General features: G+C 36.1%; 3 protein-coding genes across 6 annotated transcripts; all 3 read right to left on the bottom strand.

The window, feature by feature from the left end:
* Positions 1–532: 532 nt before the first annotated feature.
* On the bottom strand, positions 533–5,938 carry LOC131021904 (NADH dehydrogenase [ubiquinone] iron-sulfur protein 1, mitochondrial). The gene is made up of 6 exons (XM_057951240.1): positions 5,294–5,938; positions 4,425–4,671; positions 3,317–3,611; positions 2,406–2,780; positions 1,139–2,066; positions 533–904 (listed from the first exon to the last, which is right to left on the bottom strand). Exons 1-5 carry the CDS (start codon positions 5,709–5,711, stop codon positions 1,164–1,166), a joined length of 2,238 nt encoding a protein of 745 aa, XP_057807223.1. The 5' UTR covers positions 5,712–5,938; the 3' UTR covers positions 533–904; positions 1,139–1,163.
* A 491-nt stretch (positions 5,939–6,429) lies between these two features.
* Positions 6,430–15,630, bottom strand: LOC131021905 (nicastrin). 3 transcript variants are annotated; one of them, XM_057951241.1, is made up of 16 exons: positions 15,217–15,630; positions 13,649–13,768; positions 13,451–13,565; positions 12,980–13,062; positions 12,819–12,895; positions 11,839–11,919; positions 11,352–11,423; positions 11,186–11,259; positions 9,953–10,085; positions 9,800–9,868; positions 9,338–9,457; positions 8,730–8,801; positions 8,434–8,571; positions 7,647–7,731; positions 7,085–7,517; positions 6,430–6,984 (listed from the first exon to the last, which is right to left on the bottom strand). In XM_057951241.1, exons 1-16 carry the CDS (start codon positions 15,284–15,286, stop codon positions 6,720–6,722), a joined length of 2,007 nt encoding a protein of 668 aa, XP_057807224.1. In that variant the 5' UTR covers positions 15,287–15,630; the 3' UTR covers positions 6,430–6,719. The 3 variants fall into 3 exon arrangements, with proteins under 3 accessions (XP_057807224.1, XP_057807225.1, XP_057807226.1); XM_057951242.1 differs by having other exon boundaries at positions 11,839–11,916; XM_057951243.1 differs by having other exon boundaries at positions 11,839–11,916; positions 13,649–13,762; positions 15,217–15,504.
* A 1,112-nt stretch (positions 15,631–16,742) lies between these two features.
* Positions 16,743–22,213, bottom strand: LOC131021915 (tRNA threonylcarbamoyladenosine dehydratase). 2 transcript variants are annotated; one of them, XM_057951253.1, is made up of 11 exons: positions 21,952–22,213; positions 21,729–21,775; positions 21,213–21,297; positions 20,897–21,044; positions 20,397–20,609; positions 19,719–19,853; positions 19,064–19,198; positions 18,685–18,900; positions 17,796–17,920; positions 17,422–17,479; positions 16,743–17,184 (listed from the first exon to the last, which is right to left on the bottom strand). In XM_057951253.1, the coding sequence occupies exons 1-11, from the start codon at positions 22,041–22,043 to the stop codon at positions 17,074–17,076; spliced, it is 1,365 nt and encodes a 454-aa protein (XP_057807236.1). In that variant the 5' UTR covers positions 22,044–22,213; the 3' UTR covers positions 16,743–17,073. The 2 variants fall into 2 exon arrangements, with proteins under 2 accessions (XP_057807236.1, XP_057807237.1); XM_057951254.1 differs by lacking the exons at positions 16,743–17,184; positions 17,422–17,479 and having other exon boundaries at positions 17,887–18,024; positions 21,952–22,149.
* Positions 22,214–22,613: the final 400 nt, after the last annotated feature.

Here is a 22,613-nt window from a genome sequence, read left to right as displayed (position 1 = left end):
ACTGTGAGAAAGTGCATTAGACAAAGACTGGTATCACAAGCTTCATCCACATACAAACAACTTTTTCATCTTCTTCATCAACACGTAGACTTCAGGCTTTTGAGATTGACGAAACAATTATTTAAATATATAGGGTCATTAGGGCGTGTTTACTTTGATAGAAAATGTTAGAAAAAGTATATTTTCCATTATTTTCACATGTTTCCTATGATGGATAATTTTCTCCGGTCAGGCTGAAAAATTTATTCGGACAACCCCTTTTCACTCATTTTCTCACAAATGTTGGATAATATTATCTTATTGGAAGGGTGTGAAAATATTTTTCAACATTTCAATTTGTTTATCCATCTATTTCTAACAAAGTAAACACATGATAAAAAAAGGAGAAAAAGATAATATTATCTCATCTTTTCTTATCCATCCTTTTCAAATGAAAATTTTACTACCAAAGTAAACACACCCATAGTGATTCAGATTTAACTCACATTCAGTTTTCATTAAATTCATTCCAACTTTTACTCGAATCCAATACTAAAATTCAAAATCATTGAGCAATTTCTTATTAATTACTTTTAACCTCTTCGGATGGAATCAATGAAGAATTGAGAACCACACGTTTCATTTCCATTTCCCAGGTTGAACCAAACACCCCCTAATTCTAAAGCTTAGTAACGCAATCTTGTAGCTAAATAAAAACATTGTGCCTTGGCTAAGAAATAGAGCTCGATGGCACGAGTTAAAAGAGATACAACTATTTGGGCATGAGCCCAATGGAAAGTGTTACCTGCAACGCAAGATAGCTTTTCTCAAATTTGATTTTATATCACTCGTTATTTGAATGTCTTCTTTGCCATAATTCAACATTTGCTGCTTCACCACTTCCCCATCAACAACAGCAGGGAATCTTAATAAAGATTTAACCAAAAAGATCGTGCTTCAGTTGATCAATATAAACAAATCAAAAGGCATCTGTTGATATCACAACACAAATTTTAAGTACAAAAAGGGCAGCAAACATCCATATAGATAGCAGTTATGTTGCCATTTATGACCAAAACACTATGGCATGCGGCAAGGCATTACAAGGTTACATGTTCTCTCTCACCAATGAATACTAAAACAAGATCTGAAATGGTACCTTATTAGAAATGGCGGGACTCCACTCATTTCTTCAACAACATGGCACTGCATTGCGCCATGATCTTTGACGCCCTGGTAATCGAGTCGGTCATATAGAAGTTCTCTACAGCAGCTGTGAAAGGAGCAGCATCGGGCTTCTCCTTGACTTGCGGTCTCAATGCAGAAGTTGAAAATGCAGCCGGCTCTCTCTCGTCTACACACAATAGGTTGGGCGCCACAGTACTTATTCGGGATCTGATTGCACTGAGGTTATCGTAAGGTAGCGCAACGCCTGCCACCTCAGACAATGCTCTAACAATTTTCCAGTCATCTCTGGAATCACCAACAGTGGGGACTGCAGGTACAGTAGTTTGAGCACACCCCTCCGTGTTTGCATATGTGCCCTCTTTTTCAGTGAAAGCCGATGCTGGTAAAATCACATTGGCACGATACACGCCGCGATCACCGTGGTGGCCTTGGTATACCACAAAGGCATCATCAGGGGTTTTGTCCAAATTCACGTCATCTGCACCCATCAAATAGATGAACTTGGCAGATTCAATGCTTTTTTCTGATTCTGCTACAAGTCCAAGGTCCAGAGCAGCAGCTTGGGCAGCATTAAGCAACAAAACATTGAGTCCGTTCCATTCAGGCCTGACTGCATTTATTTTCTTGGCAATGGTCTCAACCACCGAGAAAATTGCATCCTTATCCTTCCGTCCAAAAATCCCAGCACCAACAATTATGACAGGGTTTTTAGCACTCGATAGAGCAGAGTAAAATGGATGGCGTCCCTCAGCAAGTTCAGTCAGTGTTTCTGGGCCTGTTCCCAAATGCTCGTGAGCATAGTTCAAATCAGCTGGAGGGCCCACATAGCCAACCTTAGCATTAGTTGCTTTAACAGTTTTGCGAATTCTGGCATTCACCATGGCAGCTTCAACCCTTGGCTGAACAAGAAAAATAATCAGTTTGAGGTGATGAGCAGAAGAGTGTCCCAAAGAACTTTATACATACACATTATCATGCTACAATGAAGAAAAACAGACATTATAGCTTGTAGCTAGGCTACCTTCTAAAAAAATGAAACATTGTGAACTAAGATTGAGTATCAGAGACTACTAATTCAATTAAATATTACTACTCCACGTTGAGCCATTATAAAGCGTGATTTATTTAAGGGATAAATGAAATATTACACTGAGTACTAGATTTATTGAAGTCGATCACTTGTTGAGAAGTGTTGCTTCAGTCATTAGCCATCAATACCAATGAGCAATAAAATTTACCTGTGTACCAACTAAGAGGAAAGCATCAGCCTTCTCCAACCCACTAATGCTAGTATTCATAATATATCCAGATCGCAGGTCAGCATTTGGACTGGGGCCATTTCCTTCACACCAAATGTTATCTGATCCCATCTTGTTCAAGAAATCCTTTAGTGCTATCATAGATTCAGCATCTGACAGCTTACCAGCAACCCCAACAATTTCTTCCGGTTTAACTTTGTGGATTACCTCTGCAACCACTGCAAGTGCATCATGCCAGCTCACAGCCTTAAAGCGCCCATCTGCACCCCTAATCATTGGGTCATTTAGCCTTTGCCTCTTAAGACCATCATAAAAGAAACGGGTCTTATCTGATATCCACTCCTCATTAATGTCCTGCACACATGCACCAAATGACATACAACAACAAATCAATTGCATGGTACAATAAATGTAAAAGTACAACAAATGTGAAAGTATTGAAAATTGCAATGAGTTAAACATAATGAACAAAGCATAAAACTAAGGATGCAGAGACTGAGAGACATGCATGCTGGAAGTTGATGCAAAATATACACACACAGAAAAGAAGTTAATAAGCGTTTCACATTTGCACGTCGATGATCTGCTTAGACGTCGATGCATGCGCCCTAATTATTATCTTCAGCAAACAATTATACAACTGAAGTTTAGCAACATTGAACTCTCATACATAATTGAGAAAAGTTATTAGCCACAACTTGACAGTTGACAGAGCTATAATTAAGTTTTTGGTCATCATTATGAAAATATAAAAAGAGAATTTTCCAACTAGCACATCTTCATAATTAAAATCCAATAAGACCAAATGAAGCAAATGAGGCTAAATCTTATAAATTATAATATGTAAAGAACAGTTATGGCTTGGGCACACAATGGGTATCACAGCTTACCTCATTCAACCGGGGAACAATCCGCATGACCTCAGGACCTCTACTATCAATGCGAATATTTGAGCCAACCGCATCTGTTATATCAATGCTTTCTGTTCCCTTTAGCTCCCAATTACGAGCTTTAAAGGCAAAAGGCTTCGATGTCAGGGCACCTACAGGACAAATATCTATTACGTTGCCTGACAATTCACTGGTCATAAGTTTCTCAACATATGTTCCAATTTCTTCTCCACTGCCACGACCCAGCATGCCAAGATCTGGAACACCAGCTATTTCTGATGCAAACCTCACACACCTATTTGATAACATGCCCGCATGAGAACAAACGCTCAGTTCAAAGTAATCAGCAACAATTCCAGTTCCACATTTTATGTGTCATGCAAAATGTTTATCACAGATAATATTATGAAAAAGGTTTGTCACTGCAAGATGATAATAGTCAAATAACAAGATGACTTTTTTCTCAATGACTCAATCACAGGACATAATCACCTAGGTAGCTTATTCTCATAAAAAACATTTGTATAAATGTAAATGGATAGCTTTTTGAACTAACAAACTTGAATAAATAGGGAATGTTATGCTTTAGAAGTAGAGCTACAGCAGAATAATTTTGGTCACGGAGATGGAGCATGTCATAAACTGCAATCTATCAGGCAAACTTCACAAAACATCTTGCAATTTCATAATGACAGTCAGCCTGTCAGTCAGTCAACAGGCACTTCATATAGAAAAGATAAGAAAATTAGCTAGTAAACTAAGATGTTGCTAACTTGCTAGCTATTTTAGACATCATGACCTCTGGCAGAAAGGTGTTTCTGTAACAAGATTTATCTAGATATCCAACCAGCCAGCTCAGTCTCTTTCACTGGTTTTCTACTCATGCTAAAAGAATACACAAATGCTCTGCTAAGAACTATTGACTTAATATCCTTATCATAATATTCCAATTCTTGTTATTTATGTCAGGACAATGAAATATTTGGCTCCCACACTTTGAGACAATATACAGAGAAATTTTGCACATTTAGCGGACACACATATTTTCAGCTCTATACATTAAACCTAAACTGAAATGAAAAGTGCAATTGTGCAAATAGATTTGCACCTGGTACACTGGATACATCGAGTCATAACTGTCTTAACCAGAGGGCCTAGGTTCTTATCAACTACTGATCTCTTCGTTTCAGTAAAACGACCACGATCAGAACCAAAAGCCATGGACTGATCCTGGAGATCACATTCTCCACCCTGATCACAGATTGGGCAATCGAGTGGATGATTCATTAAGAGAAATTCCATTACTCCTTCTCTCGCCTTCTTTGCAAGTGGTGTATCTGTCTTGATTTTCATTCCTATGAGACAGATAGTGAAAAATTAATGTCAAGAGAAACAGATTAGCATTGGAGATTATAATGTGAGAAATGAGGTAATTGATTTAAATGTCTGAACCCATCCTAAGCATCACACAACTCAGCCTACCAAAAGAAGATAATTCTTTAAGAAAGTTCTTCACCGTTAATTCTTATTAATCACATTGCAAAAAGCTTGGATAGTGTCAAATACTGGTAAGTTGGTAACCTCCCTTCAGTCAGACCGATAACATCCTCTGAGAACTGATAATAAGAACAGCAAAACTAGAAATCCCCATCTTGTCATAAGCATATTTAACTCAGGTTAAAATGCGTCTACTAAAGACCATGATTTTTCCTTTACACAGGCAATAAAATCACGAATGCTATAGCGCAAGAAAAATGTTAAAATCGTCATGAACCTGTTCTGAAACAGCAATATGATATTACATTCACTGAACAAAAAACCAACTTATCGCTCCGTATTCACATCATATAAAGCATCAGAAATCAATCAAACAAAACGAAGACAAAAAAAAAAAATACAACATCACCAATACAAATGAGTGAATTACACATTCCCGCGAAGCCCCAATCTATCACCTAAAAATAGCATCTTTTGTACCTGGAAGAGCGGGCATCGCGCAGGAGGCGACAGGTTTCGGCGATTTCTCGACCTCAACGAGGCACATACGGCAGTTTCCGGCGATGGAGAGGCGGTCGTGGTAGCAGAACCTGGGAATATCGACGCCTGCAAGCATGCAGGCCTGGAGCACCGTCAACCCCTTAGGGATTTTGACCGGGTAGCCATCGACGAAGACCTCGATTGCGTCATCCGGATTGGGGAAATGGACACGGGCGCCGGCCACAGGGTTCCTCTTGGGGAGATCTGGCTCGGGCTGGGCATCCGCCGCAGCTGCTTCAGCAGAGTTGTGGAGCTCCGGCGTGGTGACGATGGCGCGGCGGAGCTGATGGCGGGAGTTGGAGGCGGCGAGGCGGGCGGATCGGAGAATGGCCCGAGAAGCGAGGTGAGTCAGCCCCATTTGAGACGATTAACGATGGGAGACACCGAGTTGAGGAGTGTGGGAGTGCTGTGTGCGCTTGTGTTGTCCACAATTTCAAAGGGGGAGGAAGGAAGATCCGGATTCTTTATGGATCAACTCAACGGGTTTTGCCCGTTTTCATTTTATTACACATAGCATAGGCCATAGCCAAGTATTCCACTTCCATTTCAACTTGCTTTCAAATTTGCATCCTAGCTTTAATTCAACATTCAATTTCAAAACATTGTTTAGATAAATTTTACTATAATTTAACATATATATATATATATATATGTTGAGTTTTGTATTGAAAAAAAGTGTGAATGGGGACATTTTTGTGCCCATATCTAAATATTTGGAACCAAAATATTGCTGTTTAAATCATAGTACTATATTTTTTCTAAATGAGATTTTCATATTTCATACAGCGCATAGTCAGACAAATCCCGACCTGCAACAAAATGGTTGTAGTGTAGATGCTCTTCAATCAATTGTTTGCAGGGTATTGGTTTAGTAACCAATGACACAATTTGTATCCAGAATAATCATTAAAAAAAAACATGATTCAACATTAAGTTTTAGACTTGTAGTGCATTAGTATATTAGAAATTCAGAATATCTGAGTTGCTGATATCGTACCAAGAGATAATAGTATTAATCGACAGAGAAATATTTTCATTTTTCAATGCGACAAGTATAATGCAATACACTAAGCACGTACAAACTAGACTTCTAAAATAGCATTGATCAAAATAAATTGAACATCATATAATTCCATCCTCTTCATATTTCAAATGTAATTGTGCCTCTACCTAGTATCATAAATCTCACGTATACACAAATAACTCAAAATCTTTACAAAAAAAAGCGAATTCCACATATTGCACAAAAAGCTGCAGCTAAGTTGGAACAATGCTGCAGAATTAAGAGACTCTTCCACCTTCCATCTCAGATGAGTTAAAAATAGTCAAAAGCTATTCCTAAAATTCGGCTTCCAAAAGTAGCATGTCAGTCCCTCTTCAATGCCTTTCTAACAAGAGTTCTACCTACTACTATTAGAACGTAAGCCAAAAGAGTGACAACGATACCCAACAGCAGAATTACACGGTCGTATGCACCATCTTGGACCGTGTAAACCCTTACCTGTATCACATCCCAATTGCTCTCCGTCCAAATGGGATCCTTACTGCCCATCATGTCTGACGAGTTGCTAGCTAGCACTTTCCACCCTTCAGAATCATACTTTAAACGAGTCGAGTAAGCAGGAACATACCTATGGATCAAGTTTTAAACATAAATGGTCATGCTTATAGACATTGTTCATTGAGCTTTCCAACTATGTCATCAAACGAAGGTTGCTCGAGTGTAATTACCTGGTCGATGAGATGACGCAAACACCTTTCTCAACAGCCTCTTGCCTGATGCATACTTCACCGTCACCATTGCAATGTTTCGGGCACGAAGAGCTTGCATTCTTAGATGGGAGAGCGGTCTTGTCAGCTAAAAAGTTCCATATGAACCTTGAAATATCCCCAGCATAAATTGGATAACGCGCAGTAGATGGTTCTCCCAATATGACACCTACATAATGGCTCGGACAAGTTGTCGAGGGAGAAATGTAGTGCTCTACCAACCCACATGATAACCCGGGCTCACAATCTAACAGGCAACCGAGAAGTTCTTCCACCAAAGAGGCATTGATTTTTATACTGTCTAAAGCCGAAGGATCTTTGCCACCAGCCTGGATGTATAGAGTGCGAGCAACAAGGGAAGCAGCTGCTACAATGGATGAAGAGTTTATATTTGCTGCAAGAAACCAATGCATCCACTTTTCAACATATAAAAAATAGAGGTAACTCGACCCCCAGTCATGTTACATGTACAATGAGAAGGGAACAAGGCAAATGGAATAATAAAGAAGTCGGTTCTACTGACATAGGTCATCTAGATGACTGTGGTAGAACTCGTTGCTAAAAGCAGAATCAAAGTCTTCCAAGACAAGGCCAGAAATCTCTGGTTTCTGCAAACAAGATCCAATTATAAAGGTGAAGTTCAGCAGAACCCCATAAGTAAATAACACAAAATCATTCTATTCAAAAGTCCTAACACAGTATTTTGTTTGAGAATTAGATTAAAGCAGACTATAAAGGATGAATGATCTAACCAAGATTAGTTAGTATGTCATTCATATAAATTCTTAAGATATGCCATTTTGGTTTTAGTAGAGTATTAAAGAAAGCTAAGAATCGTGAAACGAATTACAGGTTCACTTTATAGGAATCTCACACCTGTTAAATATGATTGAGACAGAAGAGCATTCTCTTATTTTAATGTGATACCCAATGTCTCCTCATTTTGGTACTACATTTAATATTTTTAAACTGGTATTACATTATTAGAAATTTTATAACTTGTACGTTCCCCTCAACCATAAACTAGCAGTTTCTGTTTTTTAGGATAACATCTTGAGAGAACAATATTATACTAACCAAAACTGAAAAGAAAGAACAGAGAATAAACATAAAGATCTGGCCATACTTCCGTTGAATATTAGTTTAATCAACTTTTTTGGTTGCTCATCTCCCTCTCATTCGGTCTATTTGCCACATAGATAACATACAGTGAGGGATATGAATAAGATATTCAGAATGATGCCATAGAAATGCATAGGATGAGGCTACATAAATCCAATTTTGTAATTAAACAAGGTTTCAGTACTGACCTTTGTCAGAAACGTCATCAACGAGGAAGGAGGTACCCCAGGGTTTGATGTGCTGGCTTTTCTTACCATGACATTTCCAGACAAGGAATCTTGTGCACTGTATAGTGCGGTTAATGTTTCATTTACAGAGGATGTAGCCTACAGTTCATAGAATAAAGGATATTGATCAAATTTTGAGTGTTAATGCATCATGGAATCATGAAAAAGGAAACTCAGAAAAATCAGTCATCTAGTAAAAAGCCAGAGCACTAGTACCGCACAACTAGGTTAAGATTCTAGCCTAAACAGTGCCTTACCCCTGCAGTATGAGCGAAAAATGTTTTGGTGCCTTGAGGAAAGTTAGTTCCAACAGATCCAATTTCCATCACCTACACAAAACATATAAACTCTTTCAAATCATTTAAGTATCATGCAAACAAATATATTTAAGCTGTATGCATCACAATCTCTCATCTTGAATACAGCAGAAAACATTCACAAGTCCCAGGACCTCATTCAAATAGAAATCTGAACTTTTACGCTATAATAAAGCCCTAAAGCAACAATCTTCTCTTTTCAGCTGAAGTCAAACATGGGAGGATTACATATAATGGACCATCAACAAAACTCAATTTCAAATTAATCACAAGCGAGAACTAAAATAATATTAAATTAAATTCATTGAACCTCAAAACTTCATTATTAATCATGCATCATGCTATACAGGATTTCCACTAGAAAGACTTTACATTACCTGTTACATAATAGAACATTTAAACGGTCTACAAAGGAGAAACAATTTGTGTACTAGCATACTGTCTTGTATTAATAAGTCAGATAATTTCATATCAGAATTACCCTAGTGTTTACACATTGTATATACATACCCCCATAATTGATTTATGGTATGGTTCAGGAGATATACCGTTTCAACAGTTGTCAAGTTGAGTCCTTTAATGGTGTCTGATTGTTGATCAAATTCTTCGAAAAATCTCCTGCTACCAAGGTAGCCCCAGGCTTCTCCAGTGAGAACCAAAAAGACAAGCTGGAGCATATAAACAAGAGAGAAAACCTTCATACATAGAAAAGTACAAAAATATCACAATATCACATTTGAACTGCATGAGAAGGTAATACTCGAAAGCAGTACATAGAACAAAAACAGGTATCTATTTTTACTTTTATTCTTTTGGGATAGGAAATGATAGGTACCTACTATTAAGTAATAAAGAGTTTCAACTTTTAAATGGTGCAAACAGCAATTCTGGTTGATGCTAATGGAGCTATAACTATAAACACAAGATCAACATCATGCTAAAGATGAAACTCCTAGCAGGAAAAAGATCTGCGAAAATTATCTGTAAGCAAATCAGAGAGAGAGAGTAACCTGCTTATTAAGTTCTGACAGTCCAACATTTGAAAGAGCATCAACTACAGCAAGCAGTGCAATTAAACCCTGGCCATTGATAAAGAACAATTATATAACAAGAGATGCACTTCGTCCAAGTAAAAGTAACATAAACACATGAAGGCAACTTACGGATATAGGGGACTCTGCGCCAAGGCTTTTATCACGGAAAAAGGATGCAGTATCCATAGATGTTATTACCAAGACAACTGGTTTCGCCTTAGGTGGAGATGATAAATTAATTGGTGGGAGTGCTGACCAGACACTGCCCTTCAAATTAAACATACGGAGGTCAAAAGCTAAGATAGGCCTTACAGGATATCTTATTTCTTTAAATCATGACAGTTAATTGACACAGGGTCAAATAAACAATAAGAGAGTACACTGGTATCATTCATTAAAAAGTCCATTGTACACAAGACAAGTACATTATTAGTAAGTCATCACCTAAGAAGCACAAAACACCATTTAGAAAGCATATATACAAATGCCCATCAAGTAAGTTAGAACAAGGTTTTAAAAGCCAGAACTAAGAAAATACTGAGGCAACGAACTGCAGGCATGCCGAATTAAAAGTCTACATCCAGGTAAGTTGGAAGTTCCTCAACCCTATTGGCACACAATCAAAGTAGATAAATGGTTAAACTGAATCATGCACTGTGCAGAAACTTTATACCAAAGTAGGTAAATGGTGATTTCCTAACTACATTACTTCTGTGTTACAGATGCCATAATCATATTCCACATCCACTGAGACCACAGTGACCAGAAGTACAGTCTTAGCAAATGAGACGACTGCCCAACACTTTAGCATAAGTCCAAACACACACTTTGACTTCAAGTTGTTCACTAAGTAGCTACTTGTGTTCTTGAATTTAACGTCTTGCTGAAGAGAAAGTCTTCCTGGAGCAGTTGTTAGTGGTAGTGGGAACACTCATCGAGCTCAGATCTTGCAAATGTCTAATACAACACTTATTGATATACCAAGCCTGAGTAGTACCCATATCCAGTGCTGATAAAAATTTTACATATCTCTTTATACTTATCCTACAACGTGCAACTTGTCTGTCCAATCTGGAGCCAGAAGGGCCCAAACCAATCAATAAAACATATGAAACCTTAATATTCTAGCTTACAACAGTGTTCAACAGAAATGAAATAGAAAAGGATTATCTGTAATAGTCGTAAATGATAAATAGTAACGCTTCAATCCCATATTATAATCATCAAACGGCCAGCAATAAAATGTCAATCTGGCACCATCATGAGAGTGATAAACCAACAAATCATGTAACTGTAACCACATTTCCTTGACTTATAAAAGGCATCTTTACAAGAATTTGAACAAGGATCTACGGTACTAACCTGTATCCACCCAGAGGAAGACAAGTTCCTTCTTTCAGACAAGAGTCTGAATCATGTGTACCAGATTTTGTAGTCTGCTTGAAATGAGAATTAGCAAGCATATTCTCATGTATGCAGTATATTATAATATGAAGAAATTGACTAATTTTCTAGCAGAACTCCTTACCTGCATAACTAGATCAAACTCAGAAACAACTTTAGTATAAGCCTTTTTATTGTTCTCACTCGCTATGGCAGCCTGCAAATACAAGAAATTATGTTTTTGCAGAAACTTAAGTATGAAATAAAAGGCAAAAGGTTAATGTGATCAAAGTGCAGAAGCACAAAATTCAACTTCAACAAAAAAGGGGGCAATTAGCTATCTTAAGACATATCCTATATATAAACTAATAAATCCACGACGTGATGAATGTACATCTACCATAAGGGTGCCAAAAAGAGTCCAGAAAAGTAAGTACATGATGTATAAATATATGAGAGGTTTTTTTTTTTTTTGGGGGGGGGGGGGGGGGGGTGGGGTGGTGGGGTGTGCATTGGTACCAAATGTTATTTTTCTCAAAAAAGGTTGTTTCTTTTCCTGCATCTGTGGGAGGGATAACTTTTTTTCTGAACAAAAACATGGTACGATATTATATATTTTGAATCCCAAATACCTGTTGCAAGATAGATGTGCTGGTCTCAGAGAGCAAAATCACTGGAAAATTATAAGCCTTCCACATGATTCCAGATCCCTGCTGAGGCGCAACAGTGGTAATTAGTTTGGAAGAAGTGAACATGCTAGAAAATCATGGAGAGAGGAGTAACACTGCAGCCTAAACATGCTATGTGCTCAACCGCACCAACAATTGTTACTCATCCAAATTTAATCAATTTCAAATTGGTTCCTTCATGTTTCCTGCAATGTTTCTGCGGTTCTGCCTCAACCAAATTTCACTAGAATTATATCTCAAGATATTGCATCACATGATATTCCATAAGAAACTAAATTGAAAGCTAATTTAGCTCGAAGCCAAAATGGTGTCAGGAGGTCCATAAAATGCTCACAAGATTATCTACGACTACTAGAGTTATTTAGAAACAAAGAAAGAAGCAGCCTAGTTATACATTAGCCACTGAAGAGTAAACCATACAGAAATTTCTTCTGTATATATTTCCTACAGTACGAGCTTTCAAAGTCCATAATATATGATGTCGAAAACAATTCAAATATAGTTTACCATACAAGCAAATGAGTGGATTTTGATTTGAGTTGCAGCATTTCCTGTCTTTACATGGACAAAATAGGCACTTAATGCAAAACAGGATGGAGAAAAAGGTAATAACTGAAAAGAGAAATTCAAAAAGCCTGATCACAGCCACAAGAAAAAGGAATAAACTAACAATTAATCAATCAAATCGAAACCTCTGATGCACCTTCTAAGCTTAGTGTCTAGTCCTTTCCGAAGGATGATCAAGCAGGTACAGTTTATATCTAGTTTCAAAAGATTTCTATACCACTTTCTGAAATTGCAATCATAAACTTCAATTTACTTCAAGGAATAGCATAAATGATGCATTTTTCTTAACACTTTCAGAAACAAATGAATAACTCGAGACAAGTCGATATGAGATGACATTATTTTTCATGACGTACAGCTGGATTCCACTGAAAATTGTTGCTTGTATATGGAGCGAATTCTGCCTGTGGAAATTTGACATCTGGAGAAAATCCTGAAAGGTAAAATATGATAGGTTATATTATCAAAGAAATTCTTAACCTGCCCCAAACTAAACAAAATTGATGGATCCACATACCCTTTAAACCATTTTGAACCTGACTTCTTGATTCAACAAATATACCGGCCACTTTACTAGCAAAATCTGAGTCTTTTGATACTCTGGAACAAGGAAAACAAATAAAATCAACTTAAAGGATGGATTCCTGACATCAGCCCAACTAATAAACAGAAAAATTTATAGATAAACCCCAAATAACATGCACATAACAAGCTTGACCTCTCATGATCACAGCTTTTGTGCAGAGAGGTTCATGAAGAGCCAAAAACTAAGTTTACTCAGACAGATATGAAAGAGGGAAAACAATATGTTTGGATTTTGTCCTTTTCCCTTTGCATTCTATCTTTTAACTCTCCACATCACTTACACATGGATCACATAGCCCAAAAAGTTTCCTACAAAAGATATTTCTATAAACCAAATTGTAAGAAATATATTATTGTGTAACAAGAAATTTCAGGCATGCAAAAGAAGGAAACAATTACATGCCTTGACAGCACGCTTTCAAATTCATCTAAAGAGACCAGGACTGCTGCTGGTCCAGTCAACTCCTTTGAATTCTTAAATCTAACAATTGGTGCGACAACTTTCTCACGTCCAGGATCTACAATGCAAATTTTCATTAGCAAATGGGTTTAATAATATGTTAGATACGTTTATCATGAGTGCTTTGACAGAAGTACCAACTTGAGCAACCAATTTCCCCTGAAAGGTTGAGTAGACGGACACAAGGAAATCCATCAATTTCTGTGTACATGGACTTTTCAAGATCAGGAACTGACTCAAATGAGTTTGTCTCTCCTGAAGCTGTGCAAAAATCATTGAGATTTAGATTGAAAACAATAAAAACATTTCAAAAAATTACCAAAAAGAAGAAGGAAAGATAACCCCCCCTCTGTGCCCCAGGGAAGAAAACCATATGGTCAAAAGTCTTGACCCAATTTGCAATGCTATTATACATGGAGTACTTCTCCGCTTGAAGTATAAACAATCCCACCATATTACAACAAGATATTGGTCTTATTAATGAATAAATATTTATTTTAGGGAAAGGGAAGAAACTGTATGGGTCCGAATAATTGCAGATTTATACTCAAATGAACAGAAAAATAGCCATTTGGACATAAAAGAGCATTACATGCAGCTATTAATAACTTAATGTAGAAACTTCAGATTCCTGGTAAACTAGGGATCTCTTTAATGGAAATTTTGGCATACCCATCATATGCAATAAACACCATTGAACAATTCATACCCCATATAGAAGAGAGTGGCTTCAATTTAACTGAACAAAAACATTCTCAAATCTCAATGAGCCTGTGCCTCACAAACAAGTCTGATAACAACCACACAATACTACTTCACTTTTCTAATAATCCTTTGTACTTCATAGGATAAACTTGTTTTCCATAAAGATCAACCATCAAAGAAAGAAATTGCCACACTCTTAAAACATATGCAGGACATAATTGTTAGATCAAACATATTAGATGATGTCACACTGCAAACAACTGAACAACAACTTAACAAGAATACAAGAATGTCACGCAAGATACAATTCTAGCTTCCCAAATAGAACTAGAATCAAATTGAAGTTTTCCCTCATTAGCACGCTGTCTTACATTTCAGTTGACCTCTTCTATAGAGTCAACTCAAACACTTGTTGCACTGCCTGATTATTCATTATAATAATTTCTACTCTGCAAATTCTCTCAACTCTTAATTACTCGAAATCTCCCTTTAACCTACTGGCAACCATTTGTATAACTAGCTTTGATAGTGTATAGCGAGTCCTTTTACCAAATTAAATTCTAAAAACTCTACCTTGCCAACATTCCTCTAATGCCATCTCACTTTGTTTCATATCACTTCTTTCCAACAAGTAAAAATGTTCTAATACAAAGAGACCAAGTAATCACATTGTTCCTCGCGACTTAAAATAAGAAATCGAATTCGAAATCCGAAATACGTCATATATTACCAAAAACTGTATATTCCTCTATTTTCCCTCCATCACATAATCGTTATAAAATCCTAACTTTTAGAATTACCTCGCAAATCAAATGCAGCCACCTAAAGCAATCCAAAACGTAAAATGGTTTGCTGCATTGTTTAACCCAACAAAGACAGACCGAACGCTTCAAATTTAACCCCAAAACCCAATCCTCCACCAATTGAAAGAAGTAAAAATGAAAATCGAACTAATTAAAGAAGTAGAGGGAAGGAGGCACATAAAGACGTGAGTGATAATTAACCTGAGAAAGATGTGTGAAGGCAAGCGATAAAGCAGAGAAAAGACAGCAGCAGCGAGAGCTTCGCCTCCATCACGATGTAACTGAAAGAAACCCTGCGTGGGAAATTTGAATGTAGAAAAGGAAAACCCTAATCCATGGTCGTCGATCCGAGCTCCGATGGTGAGTGACAGTGATGAATCAAATGCAGAGATGCTGTTGTTCTCTGCCAGTCTCTGGTCGTTTTCTGCAACTTCCGAGTCTTGACTAATCTGAGTACTAATACAAATACTTGCCTAATACACGTAATACAGCTATAACATTAGATTATTAGGAGTATTTTATTTTATTTTTACTAGATCTAATAGTAATACTAGCTAAGCAAGAAAATAAAAATCCTTCCTTTTCTTTTTTTTAAAGGAGAATGAGCTTAAAAGAATTCATGTTTACCCAACAAAAATTTGCAGTTAGAATTTAGAAATGTCAAAATATATATATATATAGAGAGAGGGGCGTAGCCCCTCCCAAATTTTGATTTTTTTTTTTAAATATATATAGATATATGTGTATATTATAAAAGAAATTTGTTTTACAAAAGTTGATTAGCTTGTTATATTCTTCCATTTATAATTAATTTAAGGATAATTGTGTTATTTAAAACTATATAATCTATAAAAATATTATACAGTATTATCACTATTATGCTTGTCTTTTAATAGAAAATGCCTAAAATGGATGAAATGCCCAAAAAAAATTTGTTTGCTATTATTACTATGCTTGTCTTTTATTATTATTGATTCTAGCTTGTAATTTATTGAAAATATATAATTTATGAAAATATTGTTCGTTATTATTGTTATTATGCTTGTCTATTAATAAAAAATGCCTAAAATGTACGAAATGACAAAAAAAAAGTTTGTAATATATTGAAACTATATAGTATATGAAAATGTTGTTCTTTGTAATTACTATTATGCTTGTCTTTTAATAAAAAATGCTTTAAAAATACAGAATGTCCCAAAAAATTTGTAATGTATTGAAACTAATTTGTTATATATTTAAATTATATAATCTATGAAAATGTTATTATTTATTATTACTATTATGCTTGTCTTTTAATAAAAAATGCTTTAAAAATATAGAATGTCCCAAAAAATTTGTAATGTATTGAAACTAATTTGTTATATATTTAAATTATATAATCTATGAAAATGTTGTTCTTTATTATTACTATTATGCTTGTCTTTTAATAAAATAATACCTTAAATATACGGAATATCCAAAAAGAATTTCTCGGGGGCGGAGCCCCCGAACCCCCTTGTAAGTTCAGCCCCCTTCCAAATTAATTCCTGGCTCCGCCACTGTATAGAGAGAGAGAGAATTATAGGAGTAGAGGCTTAATTTAGCCGATGAGTATGTTACTTTACATATATAATGTGTTAATTGAAAAATAAAAATTCTCGAAACACGAATTATTTTTCATTTTAGAACTCATCGGTTAGTCGTGTGTCAATTTAGAATTTTGTTCACGTAGGTTAGTGGTGTGACAATTTACGAAAGCTATTTTATGGGATATAAGCTGTGCATAAAATGATAAAAAATTACAAAGAAGTTTATGTAATGTTAAAATTGAAGCTTAAAAGAAAAGGAGATGATGGGGCCGGGTTACGGGTATAGTAAAACAGAGACGCATGGGTATTGTTCCTTGAGCACTACTATCCCATTCCCGTGTAACAGTTGTAAGTCAAGCAGCAGCGGGCAACAAAATTTACCACAAACTAAACTCATTTGCCATTCCTTGCAGACATCTGGTCGTATTGAAAGCATCCCAGCAAATGAGGGCTTAACTTCCAAAATCCAAGCTATCATCACTCGTGCAAATCATAATGCAAAATCAAGTTCTGCTCGCTTCAGCACAGATGTCACTCTCGCGAAAAACTCTGCTTCTTCTTCTTTTATATCTTCCAGTGACCGCGCTTCGTGTTCATCAGCCTGCAACCAAGACTCCATTTTCTCAGTCCAGTTTCTAACATTCTATTTCTCTTTCTTAAAGGAGTACAAGTTTAACTGATCCCTATCACTGGAAATAAAAGCTAATAATTTTGAGACCACAGAAAACCACTCCATACAGCCTAGCCTAGTCTCAAGTTTCAGTTAAAGCACTCAATTATCATACTAGCTTTTTCTCAGAACATAGTATAATCATCTCAAGAATGTCAAAATGCATACCTCTTTGAATTTTAGGAGAACTAGATTCGAGACAGAAGCTGGTTTTGTGCAATCCCATCTGAAATGATATGACGGGTATTAACAAATTATTAGAATACAGACAAAAGATCTACATAAACAAATGCTAGTTTATGCACTGTTAATTCATTTAACCCGAGCAGAATGCTAAAAGCTGATAGGAGTGATTCAAATCACAAGGTAAAAGAAACGGTAAATTTCTTCCAGTCCTCCATGGGTGCCTCTTGGTAAGACTCCCCCCTTAACATCTATATTAATTCAACAATATGACACTAAGAACAACTTCGTATTTATGCTTCTTTGTCAAGCTCTTCAAGAAATTTAATCTGAAACTAGATTATTCAGTTCGTTCGTACCTGATAAGCATTAAATCATTGACTGAACGCCACATTCCTCGTCCAACATCTTTAGGTGATTCATCTCTTGCACTTCGGCCATGCCACAACTCTTTGGCTATATACATAACCTCCTCGACGTCCACCTAGAAGAGTAACAAAAATCGCATGACGCAAATTACTGCAAGTACTGGCTTGTTGAATGACAATATATGATGGTGCATGAGACATTTTCCATTGAAGCATACAGCTGCAGTCATAGAATACCAAGTGATCAATCACTAGTCATAAAGAGAAAATTAACCAGCTACATGTGCAGGGTGCTTGCTAGATTTGGCGGGAGATCCTAGCTCATTTAGGCTTTAAACACTTGGAATCCAAAAATCGCTAGGCCCACTATCCAACTAAAGACAATCATGCACTTTATTACCCAGTAGCAGAATACAATCAAGCCATAAGCCAAGGAGTTTGTGATTCTTATGGCATAATATGATAATCCTTGTTACAACTAATGTAAGCAATTGGATTATTATCAAATTAATAAGAATATGACAGACAACTGACAGGCAGTATTACAAGTTTAGCTTGAGAAATCCCATCAGTGCTTCAGGTTACTACCATTCATTCTCTCAGATGTTTTGCAGGTGCTAGTGCTTGTGATTCAGCTTTTCGTCATCTCAGTGTCTTGGATGTGTAATGTCCAGTTTTAGGATTAACCTACAAAGTTGACTTCCTTTCTTTGAGTGCCTAGATGTAATGGTTTAATTCTCATCATAGCCAACTAATGGTACTGAACATCACATTAATCCTATAAAGAAATGGGCAACCATATCAAACTATATCTTTCAGTGTTCCTTCATATGCCAGAGAAGAAGCCTTAATTTTTGTAAAGAAATGCATAATTGATTACCTGAACTTGCTTTGCTGTACCGAATTGTAATTCTTCATGCTCAATCAGACGTTGATGGAGGACTCGGTAATGATCTGTATCAAAATTAACGACGGGCTCCACATGAACTTGCAATTCTGCTAATTGAGTTACAACATATGAGGCCATGACTTGTCCGAAAATTGCTGGAATCGTTCCCAGGACAGGAATGATGCGAACACGAAAACCTGGAACAATCTAATATACTGATCATATTTTATTTCCTCACGAGCATAACCAATTGGCTTTTAAATTGCTTATTAGCTCTTCTAGAAGTATACCATTCTGCTAAAGAAGAATATAAAACTACCAATGGTAAATTATAAAAAGAAATGCCTCATATAGTCCAATAAAAGCTTACTTGATAATCTGAAGGATTTTCTTCTTCCCCATTTGGTGCTTTGAAAGGAAGAAGTTTTGCCTTGGGTTTCTCCAGCGAAAAAACTACAGGAATACCGCCTTCAATACCATGATCCTTCCTTAAGCGATGCCTAACCTGAAAACTGATACGTTTAAGAGTTCAACTCGGCCAGCAATAGATTTACTTTATATCAGGTGTTTGATGTGATAAATATAAGGCATTGAAACAAAATAAATTTATAGAGCTCTAAACCATGAGAGTCTAAAGTATTTATTTATCTCATTGTTGACAGAGAAAAATAGTAGCAAAAGAATCTAGTCGACAAATAATATGGACGGATAATGCAGCCACAAAACCAAGAGCTAATGTCCAACATAAGAATTTCCAATAAGAATAACCATCTCAGATTGATTATGCATGCATATACATGCTTGAATTAAGGGTTTCATATTGAATTAGTTATCTCTTGATTTAAGATGTTTTTCCACAGAAGATTCGACCTGAGTGTACTCAAACATATATGTAACGATGGAACTGATGAAGCACAGGATTTTCTTTTATGTAAATTGCATAGACAACAAACTTAAGAAGAGCTACGTCAATTAATTATTGAGGACATGAATATAGAATGACGACAAAGAGATCAACTCAGTACTGCACGAGATAATGGATCATTGGTTGATTCTCTCAAGTCAGCTACACGTATTCTTGTTGGATCAGCTCTTGCCCCAGCTCCAGTAGCGGATAGAACTTTCAATCCCCTCCGCACACATGCAGCAAGAAGAGCCACCTACGAGAGATGGTGAGCTAAAAATTTAGCAATATATGACAATGTAATTAATGGATTTTAGAAAAAGAATGCTACATTTTATTGAAGGCACAGGTAATATTGGTAAGAGAAAATGTCATCAGATAGGAAAGACCACGAATTGAATTGAATACAAAATTTTCTGCAATTCATGCATTTCTCTGCAACAATGTAAATGTGATAAAATTATATCTTATGGCCAATTACTGTTTAGGTTTCCTAAGTAGTGAAGAATCTTCTTAACACATATCATATAATCATTCGGAGATACAGTGAAAATATAGCCTTATCACCCTCATTAAGCTTAGAAGCTCAAAGTTGAAGTACTTTATAAGATCCGAGCTCTTTTAGTATATTGTTAGATAAATATAACCAATTAATAACATTATCAACCGAAAGTTCTCCATGCAGATACCATAACTACTGAAAAGGAATTTGTAATTGCATCACGAGTTAACAACTCTGATGCTCAGAATATAAGAGTTAAATTACAATAAACAAACAAAAGATAAGAAAAGGCTTCACCTTTGTGTCAATGTTATCAATGCAATCTAAAACAAAATCAGGGTTCCCAGAAAGAATTTCATCTTCAGATGATGAATCATATACCATCACTTTTGCATCTACATGACACTCTGGGAATATTGCTGAGAAATGCTTCTTCAGACATAAAGCTTTTGGGGTACCAACATCCTCTCTTGTCGCAACTGCATGTCTATTCAATGATGAAACTGAGACCTTTCCAAGAAAGTAATAATCAGTTCTTAATGCATCAGGCAATAGTAGCATTTTGAGCAAGCAATAACTCGCTAATAAACTCAAGTACAATATGAAGAATATTTGGCATCTGATCAGCATTTAAGCACCCAGGATCGCAAAATTTTTGGGATAAACGAATTTTCCTCTGGAATTATATTTATTCTTGGTGGGTAATAGAAAATCAACAAAGAGATGAAGACATGATTTAGGAATGGTCCATGCGGCAAAGCAGCAATTAGGAGGAAGTGTTAATTAAGTCGATATACCTGATCGAAATCAACAAGAAGAAGCTTGCCTACACCAGACCTCAAAAGCATAGATGCAGCATGACTCCCAACTCCTCCAAGACCAATGACAACAACATAAGAAGTTACTACTTTTTTCTGGTTTTCCAAGCCAAAGAACTGAGTATTCCTGGTGAAATAAACACATTGAGGTTCAAACGCTACTGCTGTAATTTTCTTAAGTGACTAACTAACTATTAAGAATCACTAGCACGGGGGGGGGGGGGGGGGGGTTATGGGGCCAAACAGAAAACTGAACCCAAAAAAAAAAAGGAAACCAGAACCCAGCTAGTGTCACCTTGTAAGTTGTTCAGATACAATATCATCCATTAGCAGTTCAGTACCCACCACACCATGATTCACACCCTCCAAGAACTTACATTCTGCATCAAGAAGAACTGATTTATCATTTACATGATGCTAACAATCTATCAAGATAATGAATTCATGATGCAACAGTCCTCTAGGGACCTTAATGCTGATAGATATCTGTAAAATGTTTTCCCAGGTGATAATAACACAAAGTAACAGCTGCTTGGGTAGAGAAATATGCAGGCAAGATAAGTAAAATCACCAAATCTGCTTCTACTTTAAGGCATACACACTTCATAAAACCAAAACAAATCCAATCAAGTATTTTAAGGAAAATGAACTACGACACATTCGGGTTGTATATCATACGATCATGCTATGAATAAATCGCTTTCTAAATAGTATAAATCTGCTTAGTTGGTGTGAGTAAATAGCACATATGCATATATCTGTATGCGTGTGCGTGTGCGTGTGTCTGATTAGCATGGAGAATTAGCATTACCTTTGGATTCAATGGAGTCCACATTAGCACATTCCCTTCCAACCCGTCTGCGCAAATGATCAAGAAAAAACCCAAAAAGTTCACAAGCTTAGATCTCAACCTAGAGCAATAAACAACAGCATAAACCCTAGTTGCTATAAGAAACTGATGTTCAACAAAAACCATTTACAATAAAATAAAAATGAAACTAAATTAAAAACTTAATGATTTAACGCGTGCGTACCCGGCGAGAAGTTTGAAGATTGCAAGGGTAGCAGCAGAACCTAGTAGAGCTCCAGCTCCAAGCAACACCACATATTTCCCTCTCTCTCCCATCTCTGTCTCTACAAGCGGCGAGATTCAGGGTTTAACTTCAAAACCATACAACTCAAATTCAGGTGTGCTGCCGCTTCAACCAGAGAGCCACCTTTAACTCTTTTTTTTTTTTTTTTAATAATAATAAAAAAAATAAAATCTATATATTGCCTTCGTCCCACTTGACTTTTTCCTTTATCAGCGGTTCCATTTGACTTGCCCTTATTCTTTTTTACATAATCAATTTTCACTATAATAAATATGGATTAACACACATTTATACTTTTTTACATTATAATCTTATTCTTATAAATAATCGTACAAAAAGAATTAGGCCAAATATTTTTTTTAGATAATCAATTTTTACTATAATAAATATGGACTAACACACATTTATACTTTTTTATATTATAATCTTATTCTTATAAATAATCGTACGAAAAGAATTAGGCCAAATAAAGCGGGACAGAAGGAATATTAAAAAGTCAACTTCTAATTTGAAATTAATTTAAAATTTGAATAGCAATTTTGTAGTTATAATAAAAATGAAAGTTTTCTATTTTGAAGTCATAAAATTGAAGGTTTATTTGT

This window comes from Salvia miltiorrhiza, chromosome 4, assembly GCF_028751815.1.
Source record: "Salvia miltiorrhiza cultivar Shanhuang (shh) chromosome 4, IMPLAD_Smil_shh, whole genome shotgun sequence".
NCBI classification, from domain to species: domain Eukaryota; kingdom Viridiplantae; phylum Streptophyta; class Magnoliopsida; order Lamiales; family Lamiaceae; genus Salvia; species Salvia miltiorrhiza.
The sequence above is the reverse complement of the archived record's forward strand: the minus strand, read 5'-3'. Positions and strand labels throughout refer to the sequence as shown.

Coding starts and splice junctions, on each gene's coding strand:
- LOC131021904 (XM_057951240.1), bottom strand. CDS start 5,711: ATGGGGCTGACTCACCTCGCTTCTCGGGCCATTCTCCGATCCGCCCGC. Junction 4,672..5,293: donor CGCGATGCCCGCTCTTCCAG/GTACAAAAGATG, acceptor TCTGTCTCATAG/GAATGAAAATCAAGACAGAT. Junction 2,781..3,316: donor TTGTTCCCCGGTTGAATGAG/GTAAGCTGTGAT, acceptor GCATGTGTGCAG/GACATTAATGAGGAGTGGAT.
- LOC131021905 (XM_057951241.1), bottom strand. CDS start 15,286: ATGGAGGCGAAGCTCTCGCTGCTGCTGTCTTTTCTCTGCTTTATCGCT. Junction 13,769..15,216: donor CCTTCACACATCTTTCTCAG/GTTAATTATCAC, acceptor ATTTTTGCACAG/CTTCAGGAGAGACAAACTCA. Junction 9,869..9,952: donor GCGCAGAGTCCCCTATATCC/GTAAGTTGCCTT, acceptor ATCAATGGCCAG/GGTTTAATTGCACTGCTTGC.
- LOC131021915 (XM_057951253.1), bottom strand. CDS start 22,043: ATGGGAGAGAGAGGGAAATATGTGGTGTTGCTTGGAGCTGGAGCTCTA. Junction 21,776..21,951: donor ATCTTCAAACTTCTCGCCGG/GTACGCACGCGT, acceptor TCATTTGCGCAG/ACGGGTTGGAAGGGAATGTG. Junction 17,480..17,795: donor AATGATTTAATGCTTATCAG/GTACGAACGAAC, acceptor ATATCATTTCAG/ATGGGATTGCACAAAACCAG.